This window comes from Entelurus aequoreus, linkage group LG08, assembly GCF_033978785.1.
Source record: "Entelurus aequoreus isolate RoL-2023_Sb linkage group LG08, RoL_Eaeq_v1.1, whole genome shotgun sequence".
In the NCBI taxonomy this organism is placed as follows: domain Eukaryota; kingdom Metazoa; phylum Chordata; class Actinopteri; order Syngnathiformes; family Syngnathidae; genus Entelurus; species Entelurus aequoreus.
Window position 1 is genome coordinate 27,302,267 of NC_084738.1, and position 19,064 is coordinate 27,321,330.

Consider the following 19,064-nt stretch of genomic DNA (forward strand, 5'->3'; position numbering starts at 1 on the left):
CTAGTAGTTATTAACACATTATATTGTATTGTTTTTTCACAATAATTGTGTGAATGCCCAAGCATTTACACATAAGATTCCACACCAAAAAAAATCAACTACCGGTATTTATTATTATTCCGCCGCAAAAGTTTGGCGCGCTCCACAGTCCACAGTTTTCATCTGATCGAAACCATTTGAGTATCAAAACGTTCAGCTCAATCGGGGATCGTGAGCCCCCCAAAATAATTCCAAAAAATATCCCGGATTACTCAGAATTCCTGGTTTTCCAGGAAGGTTTGTCCATTGAAAAGGAATGGACCAATTTTCAAACACTCCCAAGAGCGCCCACATACCTCACCAGATTCAAACCAATCCACCATCCACACACTCATCTCACCTTAGCCCAGGGGTCGGCAACCCGCGGCTCCGGAGCCGCATGCGGCTCTTTGACCACTCTGATGCGGCTCAGCTGCATACTTGCCGACCCCCCGATTTTCCCAGGAGACTTATGGATCTCAGTGCCTCTCCTAGATAACTCCCAGGGCAAATATAATCCTATTTTCACTCTAATTACTAAATTAAGGGCGTGCCCTAATAGCACTGCAGTAATTGTCCTCTATAGCATTTACAAACAGCGTGCCACCCCGGCCACATGTTGTATGTAGCTTTTACTTGCACACGTAGGAGACAGCAAAGCATACTTAGTCATCAGCCACACAGCTTACACTGACGGTAGCCGTATAAAACAACTTTAACACTGTTACGTTACAAATATGCGCCACACTGTGAACCCACACCAAAAAAGAATGAAAAACACATTTCTGGAGAACATCCCACCGTAACACAACATAAACACAACACAACCAATACCCAGAATCCCATGCAGCCCTAACTCTTCCGGTCTAGATTATACACCCCCGCTACCACCAAACCCCCCCACACATCATGTTTTCCCTTTCCCCAAATTCCCAGTTTTCCCGTAATTTCCTTCCCATTGAAAATGAATAGGCAATATACAAACCTCTCCATATCCCACATTTATCAACCGATTCGAACCGTTCCAACATCCACACACTCCACTCACCCTGGACATTAAAGCATTTTAGTTACACTCACGCGGTTTGGCAGCTTGCGTACATAGGGCATTCACACGCAATTACAACGTCTAGTTCTTCCCAAAAAAAAGTGTTTCTTTTTAACAGGTTGTTACGTTCCCAGATGGCTCTGAGTCTAGGGATTGTAGGAGAACGCAACATAAAAGTTGTGCTGTTTTGATTTCAATGAAAGATGTTGATTCGAGATGCAAGTGTTTTGACTTAAGAGCTCTGTCAAAAAACCTATTAAGTTCGTAAGGTATTACTTTATTTAAAATGTGTAAAATAATGTATATAGGATCAAAAAGTTGGTAATTGATAAGTTGTTTTTCTATCCTTGTATACACTGTATTTATGGCAGACGCTGCATCGGAAAAAAATTGTATTAACTTTATTAATTAATTTATAAATTGACCTCTATTTCACGACAAGGCAGCATATTAAAATCTTTAGGAAATGTAACAAATACAGTAATTAGATCATTAGCATTAAATGCTTCATTTGAACATGCATACAATTTTACAATGTAGCACATGTTTATAGTTATATTAATTCAACATGTCTTAAAAGTAGTAAGAAGAAGCAGAGTTTATTTAATCGTACCCCTACATACATTGTATGGATACAAAATATTATACAAATCATTTAATAGTTTCATGTTTTCAGAACAAAATAATGTACTCCTCGTTTACTTTTTATGACTACTTTACTTTGTAATTGTTCCCTATTGTTGTGTCCAACATTACAGAATTACATTTTTGTGTATGAGCCTCAACCATCGACAACATTCTAAATATGTTTTTGTGTGGCTCCATTTGATCATAATCCCCCAAAGAAGGCTAAATTTGGTAAATAGGCAACAGTTGGGGGATAACACAGTGAAAAAGCTCTTATGTAAGTAACACATCACCAACAGCTAAGCCTCTGTGACAGCCAATCAGAAAGCAGAGAGGACTTTAGACAGACGAGACGTTTCCTACCTTTCCACTCGTCCACCGTGTGCTCTCGCTCATCCAGTTGCTTGTCTGTAATAGCAGGTGGCGGCTGTGAAGAAACAAAAATATGTGAAATTAATATTGAAAACACATTTTTTTCATCTGAATGATGCAGAGAGACTCCTTCCATCCTTACCGCCTCCACTTCAGTAGGATCATACCAGACGTTGATGTAAGGATGCTGGAGAGCTTCGTCTACCGAAATCCGCTTGGATGCGTCTATAACCAGCATCTTTGACAGCAGGTCTCTTGCTTGACTTGCTGAAAGAGAAGAAAGAAAAATAGAAATTATATTCCTAAATCAATCTATTGATATTGATTCTTCCACTTGTTGCAACTGTAAGCAACTATGCAGCAGCTAAATCTTAATCATATATGCAGAGGAAGTAGCCATGAATAATAAGGCAAGAAAACAATGGAAATATGACTGCAATTTTCTGAGATAATTTTTCCTACACACTAACAGGGATGGTCAATATGGCCTAAAATCTATATTACGATAAACTGTATAATTTGAAAACCTCTTGCAATAATGATGTATATCACAAAATATATTATTTGGTAAATAAATAATAGAATCATTTCAAAACGGGTTACAAAAGCTCCTAATTTGGCTGCTGACATGTGCGGTAAAATGTTGAGTAGTAAGTTACCTGTTGTATTTTTTTGTCAACACTATTATAATTTCATAGTATTTCATAAACTTACTGTAGTATTTTAAAAGGTATTTTACAAACAGTGCATCCAGAAAGTATTCACAGCGCTTCACGTTTTCCACATTTTGTTACGTTACATCCTTATTTCAAAATGGAATAAAATAATTTTTGTCCTCAAAATTCTACACACTAACCCATGACAATGTGAAAAATCATTTTAAAGTTTTTTGTTTATCTATTAAAAGTAAAAAACTAAGATAATCACATGTGCATAAGTATTCACAAACTTTGCCATACAGCTCAAATGTGAACTCAAATGCATCCTGTTTCAACTGATCATCTTTGAAATGTTCCTACAGCTTAATTGGAGGTCACCTGTGGTAAATTTAGTTGATTGGACATGATTTGGAAAGGCACACACCTGTCTATATACAAAAGGTCCCACACGTGACAAGGCATGGCAGAGCACAAACCAAAAAAACATTTGAAGGCAAGGATGGAAAAATGGATGGAATTTTCTATATACCTCTGAGACAGGATTGTCTTAAGGAACACATCTGGGGAAGGATACATAAAAATATCTGGTTCTTTGAAGGTCACAATGAGCACAGTGGCCTCAATCATCTGTAAATGGAAGAAGATTGGTCTAAACTGGACGAGGGCCCTAGTCAGGGAGGTGACCAAGAACCCGATGGCCACTCTGTCAGAGCTACAGCATTCCTCTGTGGAGAGAGGGGAACCTTCCAGAAGAGAAACCATCTCTGCAGCGATGTATGGTAGTGTGGCCAAACGGACGCCACTCCTAAGTAAAAAAGCACATGGTTTGCCAAAATGCACCGAAAAAGACTCTGACCATGAAAAAAATATATCTGGTCTGATGAGACAAAGATTGAAGTATTTGGCATGAATGCCAGGCATCATGTTTGGAGAAAGCCAGGCACCACTTATCACCAGGACAAGAACATCCCTACAGTGAAGCATGGTGATGCCAGCATCATGCTGTGGAAATGTTTTTCAGTGGCAAGAACTGGAAGACTAGTCAGGAGAGAGGGAAAAATTAATGCAGCAATGTACAGAGACATCCTGGATGAAAACCTGCCCCAGAGCGCACTTGGACTCAGACTGGGGCGACGGTTCATCTTTCAGTAGGACAAACACTCTAAGCACACAGCCAAGACACTAAAAGAATGGCTGAAGGACAACTCTGTAAATGTCCTTGAGTAACCCAAACTTTAATCTGATTGAACATATTTGGAGAGATCTGAGAATGGCTGCACGCTGACGCTTCCCATCCAACTTGATGGAGCTTGAGAGGTGCTGCAAAGATGAATAGGCAAAAAAGAATGGGCGAAACTACCCAAAGATAGGTGTGCCAAGCTTGTGGCATCATATTCAAAAGACTTGAGGCTGTAATTGCTGCTAAAGGTGCATCAACAAAGTATTGAGCAAAGGCTGTGAATACTTATGTACATGTGATTTCTTAGTTTATTTTTGAAGAATTTGCAAAAAGCTCTAATAAAATTTTTTTTTTTTTAAATAAATAAAAAAAGGTTTTCACATTCGTTATTATGGGGTATTGTGTGTAGTATGTTAAGGACCAAACTGAATGTATTCAATTTTGGAATCAGGTTGTAACAAAATGTGAAAAAAGTGAAGCGCTGTGAGTACTTTCCGGATGCACTGTATTAAAATTGAAGCGTTCTAGGAGGACCAAGCATGGATAAATTGATTTCAATTAATTTCAATGGGTGGGGCTGATTTGAGATACGGGTGTTTTGAGTTACATGTTTGGTTGTGGAAGCAATTAAGCTCGAAAATTGGAAGTACCATTGTACTTGTTTTTTATAATTGATATCGGATCGGGGATCGACCAAGTATAATGTCACAAAAAGTTAAGAATTTAAACCATATTTATCTAAATTAATGTTTTTATATTGTTTATTTTTAAAATACAATTGGCAGTTGAATCACTGCAATGTACTTATGTCAAAAGCTATTCGCAGTTTCATGTATTTGCTAATTCTATGCTTAAAAATTCACTTCTGTTACTTTCCGTCCTGTTAATCATCTTTGGCCTAGGAACCATGTATAAAAATAATAAAAAAAACAAAAAGATGCCTAAAATGGGCCTATAGTAGTTCAATCTGTCAATTATAAGATGTAGGGTTTAGAAAATACATTAATTCAAGTTTATTTAAAAAAAAGTTTTAACAGGCAAACAATGTTTTAAAAGAGTTTGCAATCGCTGGTGTACAACTAAATAACTAAGAAACTGAACGACTGTACTACAAAAAACAAGAGAATAAAAAAACACACATGATACATGCCATCAACCTATGTCCTGTTTGGCTTTGAAAGATAATTGAAACATAAAAGTCCCCAGTGGGTTAAACACATGTTTTTTTTTTGTTTTATCTATTTCTCTAATGGGTTCTATTGAACTACAATGACTTTTACACCCTAAAATTATGCCTTATGGAAGTTATGATCTATCAGAGCCCAACAAACAGTCGTGACAAGAAGCACATCTGTCAAATCAAATATCCACACTTTCATTAATAAGGACAGAAGAGAGAGAGAAAAAAGATGTGCTACTTTTTGCTCCACTGCAACAAGTCAGTGGTGCTTACTGTGAACGATCCTGTCACATTCTGCCTTCCTTGTGAAGACACGCTGGAGGTTAAATCGCTTCTCGGTAAACAACTTGGCGATGAAATGTCAGCTTCCACAATAAAAGCTTATTTTAAAGCAGCGGCTTATTTGGCGGAAACTTGCAAGGTACAAGAAAGGAACTTCTTCTAATGTGCTTTCTGTGGGTTCAAGAAATTCATCATTATAGCGCTCCAGCTTTTACCACATGAGAAAGATAAGAACATCAACCTTTTCATATTGTTGGATAACACCTTTGTTTTTGTTTTTTAAATGACATACCTTTCAGTTTGTTGTGTTCGGAATCTGCGGGAAACAGAACATCCGGGAAGAGCTTCTCAAAGCTGTAGCCTACGTAGCGTGGTCGATTCTCCACGTAGGTCCTCACCGACTGGTTGAGTTTCATCAAGAATTCCTGAGACGGCGTCCCCAACTGTTCAATGACCTTATTCCATTGATCAATATCTTTAGGACACAATATTAAGAAAAGGACTGGGACAATAGTGAGGACACAGAATTTCATTAATTCATTGTTTAGTCTGGATCATTAAGAAGGGGCCTGTGGTGGTTTAAAACTATCAAAATTATAGTATGTTTATTTAATGGACATTTAAGTTACATTGTAAGGAGTGTGAGGAAAGTGGAAGTGTACATCAAAGTTCGGTGTGTATTTTACATAAAAAAATAAAAAAAAAACAATTACAACATTTGGACGTCTGCATAAGTAAGGCAGGTGATGCTGACTCAAGCTGTCCAGATGTTGGGAATGTGAGGATAAAAACTTAAAAAAAATATTGTGTGGACATACAATAAATGCAGGTCCACCTGAGGGGACACATGAGCAAGCGGAACAACAACAAGTAGAAGAGAGGGGACTGAATGGACAAAAACTTGAAAATGGCATCCATACCATAAGTTGACTAATACAGTGGAGTTTCTGAAATCTAATGCCCATGAAATAATACAAGTCAGAAGTTGCTAAAAATAAATAAACACATAAAAAAAATAGAGGAAAAATATGCTTTTGATTGGGGGTTTCCCCAATACAACTTTTTTTACTTCCAATACCGATATTGGAGTATTGGGCAATACAGATATTGATCTGATATCAGTACTAAAAATACATGCTTTTATTTTGTAGTGTGGAATGCTAGAAAAGGCTAGATTAAGTGAATTTACTCAAACCGAGAACAAAAGGAGGTATGAAAAAGAATCTAATCAAACAGAGAACAAAAAGAGGTATGAAAAACGATCTATTTTTTGTTAACCGTTTGAAATGGATTTATGCGGTCCTAAGGGTTTAAATAGAGTGGTAAAAGGTTTTGGCGACAACTTAAGGCCACAATAATTCCTTAAATTAAGCTCATGATGCAGTTAATTGAATGATGCGGACACATTTGCTGACACGTTTGTTACTGGATACTGTCTAATACGTTTATGCTTTGCAGACTTGGTATATGTAAGTCATTTGTAACTACAGTATAATTATTTGATACTTGTTTTTATTGACATATGTGTTTTAGATAGAGATAGATATAGATAGAGAGATGGATAGATTTAGATAGATATAGATAGCTAGACATAGATACAGATAGATAGAAATAGAGCTATAGATAAATAGAAACAGATACACAGATAGATCGATAGATATAGCTAGATAGAGATAGATATAGAGATAGCTCGATAGATATAACTAGACAGAGATAGCTAGATAGATATAGTTAGAGATAGATGGATATACAAACCCCGTTTCCATATGAGTTGGAAAATTGTATTAGATGTAAATATAAACAGAATACAATGATTTGCAAATCCTTTTCAACCCATATTCAATTGAATGCACTACAAAGACAAGATATTTGATGTTCAAACTCATAAACTTTTTTTTTTTTTTGCAAATAATAATTAACTTAGAATTTCATGGCTGCAACACGTGCCAAAGTAGTTGGGAAAGGGCATGTTCACCACTGTGTTACATGGACTTTCCTTTTAACAACACTCAGTAAACGTTTGGGAACTGAGGAGACACATTTTTTAAGCTTCTCAGGTGGAATTCTTTCCCATTCTTGCTTGATGTACAGCTTAAGTTGTTCAACAGTCCGGGGGTCTCCGTTGTGGTATTTTAGGCTTCATAATGCGCCACACATTTTCAATGGGAGACAGGTCTGGACTACAGGCAGGCCAGTCTAGGACCCGCAATCTTTTATTATGAAACCACGTTGATGTAACACGTGGCTTGGCATTGTCTTGCTAAAATAAGCAGGGGCGTCCATGGTAACGTTGCTTGGATGGCAACATATGTTGCTCCAAAACCTGTATGTACCTTTCAACATTAATGGCGCCTTCACAGATGTGTAAGTTACCCATGTCTTGGGCACTAATACACCCCCGTACCATCACAGATGCTGGCTTTTCAACTTTGCGCCTATAACAATCCGGATGGTTCTTTTCCTCTTTGGTCCGGAGGACACGACGTCCACAGTTTCCAAAAACAATTTGAAACGTGGACTCGTCAGACCACAGAACACTTTTCCACTTTGTATCAGTCCATCTTAGATGAGATCAGGCCCAGCGAAACCGACGGCGTTTCTGGGTGTTGTTGATAAACGGTTTTCGCCTTGCATAGGAGAGTTTTAACTTGCACTTACAGATGTAGCGACCAACTGTAGTTACTGACAGTGGGTTTCTGAAGTGTTCCTGAGCCCATGTGGTGATATCCTTTACACATTGATGTCGCTTGTTGATGCAGTACAGCCTGAGGGATCGAAGGTCACGGGCTTAGCTGCTTACGTGCAGTGATTTCTCCAGATTCTCTGAACCCTTTGATGATATTATGGACCGTAGATGGTGAAATCCCTATATTCCTTGCAATAGCTGGTTGAGAAATGTGTTTCTTAAACTGTTCAACAATTTGTTCACGCATTTGTTGACAAAGTGGTGACCCTAACCCCATCCTTGTTTGTGAATGACTGAGCATTTCATGGAATCTACTTTTATACCCAATCATGGCACCCACCTGTTCCCAATTTGCCTGTTTACCCGTGGGATGTTCCAAATAAGTGTTTGATGAGCATTCCTCAACTTTATCAGTATTTATTGCCACCTTTCCCAACTTCTTTGTCATGTGTTGCTGGCATCAAATTCTAAAGTTAATGATTATTTTCAACAACAAAAAAAAGTTTATCAGTTTGAACATCAAATATGTTGTATTTGTAGCATATTCAACTGAATATGGGTTGAAAATGATTTGCAAATCATTGTATTCTGTTTATATTTACATCTAACACAATTTCCCAACTCATATGGAAACGGGGTTTGTATCTACATAGAGACAGTTAGAGATAGATATAGCTAGATATAACTAGAGAGATAAAGCTAGAGATAGATAGATCGATAGATATAGCTAGATAGATACAGAAATAGCTAGACAGATAGAGAGATATATATAGTTAGATACAGAAATAGATAGAGGTAGATAGATATAGCTAGAGATGGATAGATATATCTAAATAGAGATAGCTAGAGATGGTTATAGCTAGATATAACTAGATAGAGATAGCTAGAGATAGAGCGAGGGAGGGATGGATAGATACACAGATGTTTAGCTTAGTTAGCTCTTCTACCTTTAATGATACAACACTTCGGAATTCAAACCATATTTACCTTAAGTCTTATTTTTATATTGTTTATTTTTTAAACACAATCCACAATTATATCACTGCAATGTGCTTATTGTCAACACGCTATTCGCATAAATCATGTATTTTCTATTTGGGGGGGGGTTACCCACATATGCGGTCCTCTCCAAGGTTTCTCATAGTCATCCACATTGATGTCCCACTGGGGTGAGTTTTCCTTGCCCGTATGTGGGCTCTGTACCGAGGATGTCGTTGTGGCTTGTACAGCCCTTTGAGACACTTGTGATTTAGGGCTATATAAATAAACATTGATTGATTGATTGATATTTATATGCTAAAAAAACTTAGGAACCATGTATACAAATAAAGTTGCCTTAAATAAGCCAATACATATTTTTAGAAGATCAATATGTCTATTATCAGATTTGGGGTTGAAAAAAGACATACTGTACATTTAAGTTTATTTAGGGAAATTTTCAACAAGCAAACAGCACTGATTCCGTGGAAAGGTCCTTTGACAAATGTTTTAAAAGAGCTTACATTCGCTGGTGTACATACTCAAACTGTAAACTCCTCATTAAGAACACCGCTAAACTTGTACATACCACAGAAAATAGCTTCTATGCGAAAAAAAGGAAACATTATTAATATCTATTTCTCCATCCATTCAGTGTAAGAATCCTTTAGTAAATATTTTACTTAAGTTGGTTAAAGCAATAGAACCACTCCACTATGTTATGTTTCTTAATGAATGAATGAATGACTTGTCATTGTGTGAACAAGGAGTGAGACAAAAAGATGAGAAGATGGCATTTTTTGGTGGATTGGGATGGACCTTGAACTTAAGGATACGATCAGTGCCTGGAAACAACACACTACCTCGGACCATTTCAGCCATGATGCAGCCAACAGACCAGACATCGACTGAAAAATGAAATGACAACCACCAAATTAGCATGCAGGACGGAAAATAAAAATAACTCAAAAAGACAAAAACATGAGGACAAGGAACATTATGTGATGTGTGGTGAGACTAAACAATGAAATACATGCACTGTAACAAAATAATGTATCCATCAGTGGTTTATTGACCTTCAGGCTAGTACAAACCAGCCAAAAACATTTTGTGGTTGTCAACTCTAGAAAACCAAAGTTTGCTATTTAATAGGATGGTAAAAAATACATCCAAAGAAAGGTGCTACCGATAAACCATATAAGAGCAAAAGAAAATAAAAAAATACACTTTTAATTGTTGACTCATTTCAATAAAGGCTGCAAGCGCTTCAAGGATACAATCCCTTCCCGGAAAAAGGATTTTGTGGCGTACCATTTCTGCCATAATGCATCCCACAGCCCATATATCCACTACATGTGTGCAGCATTAAAAAGGGGGGAAAGAGAATAAGCAATACAAAAGTCAGCAGGGGGTTAGGGGGAAATGTTAAACGACTTTGGCCAAAGGTAATAAAACAAGAACATTAAAAGGAATTATTTTTAATACATACCAGACCATAGAGTGTGTTATAAACGATATATAGTTTTTTGCTAACTATAAAGTAAAAATATGTTTATGTGATTGTGAATATCTGATTGGAGAAAACAATGTTTTACTTGTCATAACCTTAATTATTTTTGTTTAAATAAATGCACATCATCACCATTGAAATTACACTTTAAACATGTATGCATTAATAAAAAAATAAATAAAGCTCTATTGTAGCTGCCGTATGTCCACACATTTAAAGTTGCTGGCACTCCACGAGTCCCGGATTTATTATTATATTTATTTATATTATATTTTTAATAGTGATTTACAATCATTAACGATTAATTGAAGCAACAGAATATAAATCAAAACTTTTTTCTAATTGATTATTTAGTCAATTAATCATTGCAGGCCTACCCTGATGTGCCCTGATTAAATTAAGGTAATATTTGGACACTATATAAAAAAAACGGTTTCTCATTTAATTGGGTTAAAAATGCTGTAATAACAATATAATCCTGTGGCTTTTTAATTTTATTTTTTTATATTTAATTATTCTTTAGTTTTTTGTACTGCATAAGCCAAGACATGGTATATTTCAGTGGGTCTGCGTCTCAGGAAGTATTCCCAGTATATGTCAACGCAGTTATGATCCAGATTCTCTTGAATTTCAATAAATGTATGTCATTCATGGTGAGTATTGTTCTTAAACAATCTTAACTGCATGCAGTTATGACAAGGAGAGTCATTACACCACGTGAGTTTTAGCCAAGATGCATCCCAATCAGGACAGGCCTCATAAAACACCAAAGACTTGCTTGAAGGGGAACGGGAAACTTTTTTGGGAAATTTTGCCTATTGTTCAAAATCATTGTGAAAGACATGACGGATGGATTTTTTTAAATGCATTCTAACAATTACATAAACGTAAATAAAAGTCTGCTTACAGTAGAATGTCCTCTATTTCACCCATAAAATCAAATAAATTACCATTCAAAAACTGCCAACAATACTCCATTTACATTTCTTGATTTGAATATAAACCAAGTAATAGTGATATTGTTATTATAACCGCTAACAGAGACAAACTATAGCGGCGCTGTGATCCTAAGCATATGTACAATTTTGACATAATCGACTGGCGAGGTGTTTCCTTGCTTCCTGGAAGTTTATTGTCGATCATAAATCACGCATCTCACCTGGACAGAAGAAGTCTGAGGATGTTGTCCGACAAGTTGGTACACTTTGACAGCCATTTAGGACCCAGAAATGGCGAGAACGACACAAAAAGACGCTTGGTTCCCCCGTTTCTATGTGAGAATTATGGTAATTCTTCATCTAAATGGAAATATATAAACATCCTAGCAGTGGGCATCCTAAAGACAGCAGACATTGCACAGTAAGTGATAATTTTTTATGTCTGTTGGCTCTCATGAAATTTGCCCTTTACTACTTTACATATATACTTACATCATGTATATAAAACCTCAATACAGGTGTTTGGATGTTTTTAAGGGCTATATAGGCAGAAAGAGCGGCTCCCATAGCTACATTGCTCCCATTATAAGCCGACTTTTGATCGCATTTATTTAATATTTATAATGCAAAAAAAATTACATCTATCGTCATGTCTTTTATAATGATTGTGAACGATAGGCTAAAAAATTTTTTAAAAGTCCCTTTAAAACACATAAGAAGTTTCTTTACAGAACAAAGATGCTCGTCATGCCATCATCATCACCATCATAATCATAGTAATCATAATTCCCCCTAAGCTTGACCTTTTGGAAGAGCAAGAAAACAATACAAAGGTTAGAGCCATGCAGCAGGCCAGACGGTTATTTAAGGAGGTCCTCACTGGCCAGTAACCCACTCACCGTTAGCCTGGTAGCCCATGCCCAGGATGACTTCAGGGGCACGATAGTAGCGGGTGACCACGTAGGGCGTCATCAGGAGGCCGGTGGCAGCTGTCCTGGCTAGGCCAAAGTCCAGGATCTTTAGTGTGCAGTCAGATTTGACCACTATGTTACTTGGCTTTAGATCCTGAAATATAAACATTTGTGAGGTTTGGCGGAAAATACATTGAAAAAATAATCTACAGGTATAGTATTTTTTCTAGTATGAGTGCATATCTAACTTTGTCACATTTTATGTATGTATTAAGGTTTATTGGGATGCATGATTCTGCAAAAAAAATCCCAATGTACTTGCTTATAATTAAGGTCGCAATTCTCTGGGACAATTAACGCATGGACACAATGTCACCATGTGCTTACATGTTAAAGAACTCACACTGTATTCATTGTCATCATTATAATTATTAATATTAGTCTCGAAAGGACAGTTGACAGAAACTTTTCTAATGAAAATTAATAGAAAGACTGAACATAATCTATCAAGGCAAAATAAATGTTATTTTGAGGTTGGCTCTGCTAGAGGGCCGTGTCCGCCAGTTAGAGCAGAGTAATGTCGTAACTTTAGATGTTGCGGACACATCTGCTAGCGTTAGCTGTAGCGAGCTAACTAGCCCAGCTTGTAGCAGTCCTAAGCGGCCTACAAGCTACGGTGTACCGGTTGAGACGCATAATAGATTTAGCTCTTTAGCTAGTCCTACACCCCAGTCTACCGGGCACCACACCTTAGTTATAGGGGACTCCATCACCCGAAACATAAAGCTTAGCAAACCAGCCACAATAAAGTGTATCCCCGGGGCCAGAGCACCTGACATTGAAGCTAATCTTAGGGAGCTAACTCGCAACAGGCCTAGTAAACACGTACGACAGGCTAATCGCACCACTAATTATGCGAATATAGTTGTACACGTTGGCTCCAATGACACTAGAATGAGACAGTCAGAGATTACAAAGAGAAACATAGCCAGGACTTGTGATCTCGCCAGAAAGATGTCCAGGCATCGAGTAATTGTCTCTGGCCCCCTGCCTGCGAGAGGCAATGATGAGAGATATAGCAGATTAGTCTCGCTTAACAAGTGGTTGGCTAGCTACTGTAGGCAGCAGGGACTAACGTTTATTGATAACTGGCCCTCTTTCTGGGGCAAACCAGGCTTGCTGATGAGAGACGGCCTTCACCCTAACCAGGAAGGCGCCATCATCCTGTCTAGAAACATAGACTACTATTTAAGTCTCACTTGACTGACTACACTAGAGCAAGCCCGGTCACAGGCAATTACAATGTCTGTTAGTCCGGGTGAGGAGTCAGTTAAGCTAGAACTAGCCAGCGCCAGGCTGGATAATCCATGTACGCATAGCAATTCTCTTAGAATAATACACAATTCACATAATGTTTTTTCTGTTGTGTCTGTGTCAGGGGTGGACATGCATTCTACTGAGGTGGCAAATTATGATATGTCCAGTCTATTGCAGCACCAAGCAAACAATCGGAAAATTCCCGTCATATCAATTCCTAGATATGGTCGAAACTATTTAAAGTGCACTACGCATAATAAACGCAACATTGTTAATATTGCCACTACGGATAATCTTAACAAAAACTCGTGAAAACAGCCCAATACCTATAATATGGGCTTTTTAAACATAAGATCATTGTCTCCCAAGGCGTTATTGGTTAATGAGGTCATTAGAGACAACAATCTTAACGTCATTGGTCTTAGCGAAACCTGGCTCAAACCGGACGAATTTTTTGCGCTCAATGAGGCATCTCCTCCTAACTATACGAATGCGCATGTTGCCCGCCCTCTTAAAAGGGGAGGGGGTGTCGCACTAATATACAATGAAAATTTCAACCTTACCCCTAACCTAAATAATAAATATAAATCGTTTGAGGTGCTTACTATGAGGTCTGTCACACCGCTACCTCTCGACCTGGCTGTTATCTACCGCCCCCCTGGGCCCTATTCGGACTTTATCAGTGAATTCTCAGAGTTCGTTGCTGATCTAGTGACGCACGCCGACAATATAATCATAATGGGGGACTTTAATATCCATATGAATACCCCATCGGACCCTCAGTGCGTGGCGCTCCAAACCATAATTGATAGCTGTGGTCTTACACAAATAATACATGAACCCACGCATCGCAACGGTAATACAATAGATCTAGTGCTTGTCAGGGGTGTCACCACCTCCAAAGTTATGATACTTCCATATACTAAAGTAATGTCCGATCATTACCTTATAAAATTTGAAGTTTTGACTCTTTGTCAACAAGCTAATAATAATAATAACTGCTATAGCGGCCGCAACATTAATGCTGCCACAACAATGACTCTTGCTGACCTACTGCCTTCGGTAATAGCACCATTCCCAAATTATGTCGGCTCTATTGATAAACTCACTAACAACTTTGACGATGCCTTGCGCGAAATTATTGATAGTATAGCACCGCTAAAGCAAAAAAGGGCCCCTAAAAGGCGCACCCCATGGTTTACAGAAGAAATTAGAGCTCATAAATTATCATGTAGAAAACTGGAACGCAAATGGCGCGCGACTAAACTTGAGGTTTTCCATCAAGCATGGAGTGATAGTTTAATAACTTATAAACGCATGCTTACCTTAGCTAAAGCTAAATACTACTCAAATCTCATCCGCCTCAACAAAAACGATCCTAAATTTCTGTTCAGTACAGTAGCATCGCTAACCCAACAAGGGACTCCTCCCAGTAGCTCCACCCACTCGGCAGATGATTTTATGAATTTCTTTAATAAGAAAATTGAACTCATTAGAAAGGAGATTAAAGACAACGTATCCCAGCTACAACTGGGCTCTATTAACACAAATACGACTGTATATACGACGGACACTGCCCTCCAAAATAGTCTCTCTATTTTTGATGAAATAACATTAGAGGAATTATTACAGCGTGTAAGTGGGATAAAACAAACAACATGTTTACTTGACCCACTTCCTGGGAAACTTATCAAGGAACTGTTTGTATTATTAGGTCCATCAGTGTTAAATATTATAAACTTATCACTTTCCTCCGGCACTGTTCCCCTAGCATTCAAAAAAGCGGTTATTCATCCTCTGCTCAAAAGACCTAACCTCGATCCTGACCTCATGGTAAACTACCGACCGGTCTCCCACCTTCCGTTTATTTCCAAAATTCTCGAAAAAACTGTTGCACAGCAGCTAAATGAACACTTAGTGACTAACAATCTCTGTGAACCTTTTCAATCCGGTTTCAGGGCAAATCACTCTACGGAGACAGCCCTCGCAAAAATGACTAATGATCTATTGCTAACGATGGATTCTGATGCGTCATCTATGTTGCTGCTTCTTGATCTTAGCGCCGCTTTCGATACCGTCGATCATAATATTTTATTAGAGCGTATCAAAACACGTATTGGTATGTCAGACTTAGCCTTGTCTTGGTTTAACTCTTATCTTACTGACAGGATGCAGTGCGTCTCCCATAACAATGTGACCTCGGACTATGTCAAGGTAACGTGCGGAGTTCCCCAGGGTTCGGTTCTTGGCCCTGCACTCTTTAGTATTTACATGCTGCCGCTAGGTGACATCATACGCAAGTACGGTGTTAGCTTTCACTGTTATGCTGATGACACTCAACTCTACATGCCCCTAAAGCTGACCAACACGCCGGACTGTAGTCAGCTGGAGGCGTGTCTTAATGAAATTAAACAATGGATGTCCGCTAACTTTTTGCAACTCAACGCTAAGAAAACGGAAATGCTGATTATCGGTCCTGCTAGACACCAACATCTATTTAATAATACCACCTTAACATTTGACAACCAAACAATTAAACAAGGAGACTCGGTAAAGAATCTGGGTATTATCTTCGACCCAACTCTCTCGTTTGAGTCACACATTAAGAGTGTTACTAAAACGGCCTTCTTTCATCTCCGTAATATCGCTAAAATTCGTTCCATCTTGTCCACTAGCGACGCTGAGATCATTATTCATGCGTTCGTTACGTCTCGTCTCGATTACTGTAACGTATTATTTTCGGGCCTCCCTATGTCTAGCATTAAAAGATTACAGTTGGTACAAAATGCGGCTGCAAGGCTTTTGACAAAAACAAGAAAGTTTGATCATATTACGCCTATACTGGCTCACTTGCACTGGCTTCCTGTGCACTTAAGATGCGACTTTAAGGTTTTACTACTTACGTATAAAATATTACACGGTTTAGCTCCAGCCTATCTCGCCGATTGTATTGTACCATATGTCCCGACAAGAAATCTGCGTTCAAAGAACTCCGGCTTATTAGTGATTCCCAGAGCCAAAAAAAAGTCTGCGGGCTATAGAGCGTTTTCTATTCGGGCTCCAGTACTCTGGAATGCCCTCCCGGTAACAGTTAGAGATGCTACCTCAGTAGAAGCATTTAAGTCCCATCTTAAAACTCATTTGTATAATCTAGCCTTTAAATAGACCCCTCCTTTTTTAGACCAGTTGATCTGCCGTTTCTTTTCTTCTCTCCTCTTCTCCCCTGTCCCTTGCGAGGGGGAGTTGCATAGGTCCGGTGGCCATGGATGAAGTGCTGGCTGTCCAGAGCCGGGACCCCGGGTGGACCACTAGCCTGTGCATCGGTTGGGGACATCTCTGCGCTGCTGACCCGTCTCCGCTCGGGATGGTTTCCTGTTGGCCCCGCTGTGGACCGGACTCCCGCTGATGTGTTGGATCCACTGTGGACTGGACTTTCACAATGTTATGTCAGACCCACTCGACATCCGTTGCTTTCGGTCTCCCCTAGAGGGGGGGGGTTACCCACATATGCGGTCCTCTCCAAGGTTTCTCATAGTCATTCACCGACGTCCCACTGGGGTGAGTTTTTCCTTGCCCGTATGTGGGCTCTGTACCGAGGATGTCGTTGTGGCTTGTACAGCCCTTTGAGACACTTGTGATTTAGGGCTATATAAATAAACATTGATTGATTGATTGATTTAATTCAAGCGATCACTATACTAACCAGCGAGGCGCACTGAGGGACAGGAAAATCGAAGAGGAAAATTGTCTGAAAACATAATCTTTTCAAAATGTTGATCAAATAACCACCATTACATGTTATGTAGGACCACAAATAAGTGTTATAAATGTACAAAAAAATTATAACATGACCCCTATAACACATTGGACAATCTCACTCATGTATGATTAGACAGAATAAATCCCTGATCGGATCCCTTGTTGGGGTACGTTGAGAATTGTTATGGGCACACAAAATGTTGCAACAAATATATCGTAATAAACATAAATATCAGTGTGATATAAAAATAATTATACATTTTTTAACAATCACCTGAAAATCAGGTACTACAAACACTTATTTGGATCAACTTTAGTCAGGAAATGTTTCAAAGCACTTGTGGCCCATTAGGTCAACGCAATGAAACCATTACACTAACTGTGGCTCAGTTTCTCTTAAGGAAGCCTGTTAAACTTCTTTACTTCATCTTCGGACTTAAAGAGACAATCCCCCCTGACCTCAAAAGTCAAATCTGTGGCCATGAGTCATGTTGCATCTGTTCACCTAGTGAAAGCTTTGCGTGCAAAGACGTGCCAGTGTGAGTGTGACTCGTTTTCTCTGCCGACGGCTGAATTAGTTCTGCTTGGCAGACCAAGAGTCTCTCCTACTGCCTATTCAATGCGGGTGATTGACATGTGACTATGCATTGTACACAACTGGCTCAAGAGGAGTTTTGGTTTTGTTTTGTTTTATTATTTGTGTATGTCTTTTTGTGTCGCTTGAAGGTGAACAGTGTATAATAGCAACTTGTTGATCTTTAGGATTCTGTTGTGTGTTTGTTTTTACCAAAATGTCAATAAATCGAATGTGTGTGCGAGAGAACTGACCCTATGTATGATTCCAGCTGCATGCAAGTGTTTGATTCCACACAGCATCTGGTAAAGTAAGTAGGACAGCCTCTCGTGGTCCAGTTCCATCTGAATCACCTGGCAGAGGTTGGCATCCATCAACTCCATCACTAGATATCTGTCAAAGACATGCAGGTGGGTGAGTATGAGCAATATCCTTAAAATTAAAGTTCTCGATTAAATCCCCTTATTTTGAAAGTCATTTTTGCCATATGTATCATAACCACAAACAGGATGTAATGCATTTTTATATATATATATATATATATATATATATATATATATATATATATATATATATATATATATATATATATATATATATATATATATATATATATATATATATATATATATTTATTTTTTTTTACGGGTAATTTATGTATGGCCAAGAACACACAACATTTTAAAAATACTACTTTTTCTGTATCAAAACAGGGAGCAAGGAATATAATAAATTGTAAAAACAAGTGCTAAAATCAAATTAAGGGCTTTGTTAAATTGAAGTAGTTTCTTGTATTTGCTGACACATATAGTCCATCCAGAAAGTACTCACAGACCTTGTTTAGCACTGTCAATTGGTTCCAAACATGACCCCCATAAATGAATTACTGCAAAGTAGGAATTAATACTTATAAATCTAATATGTTCATAGCTACAGCATAAAAAACTATTAACTTTTAAATACATTTTTTTCAACAAAATGAAAGCCCTCTAGGAATGAAATAACATCCTTTTAGTCAATTTTAC

The 19,064-nt window shown here is 38.2% G+C and overlaps 1 protein-coding gene across 4 annotated transcripts in view; it reads right to left on the reverse strand.

Moving 5' to 3' along the window:
- Positions 1-19,064, reverse strand: part of mapk8b (mitogen-activated protein kinase 8b) — a 43,477-nt gene that overhangs the window by 4,307 nt on the left and 20,106 nt on the right. Inside the window, exons 5-10 of one of the 4 annotated variants that reach the window (XM_062056131.1) lie at positions 18,294-18,432; positions 12,378-12,543; positions 10,308-10,379; positions 5,659-5,841; positions 2,208-2,332; positions 2,057-2,120 (exon numbers count right to left, since the gene is read on the reverse strand). In XM_062056131.1, coding sequence (XP_061912115.1) covers positions 2,057-2,120; positions 2,208-2,332; positions 5,659-5,841; positions 10,308-10,379; positions 12,378-12,543; positions 18,294-18,432 — 749 coding nt within the window. Of the gene's footprint in view, positions 1-2,056; positions 2,333-5,658; positions 5,842-9,866; positions 9,939-10,307; positions 10,380-12,377; positions 12,544-18,293; positions 18,433-19,064 lie in introns of all 4 variants that reach the window. The other 3 variants (XM_062056130.1, XM_062056129.1, XM_062056126.1) reach the window with 3 other exon arrangements.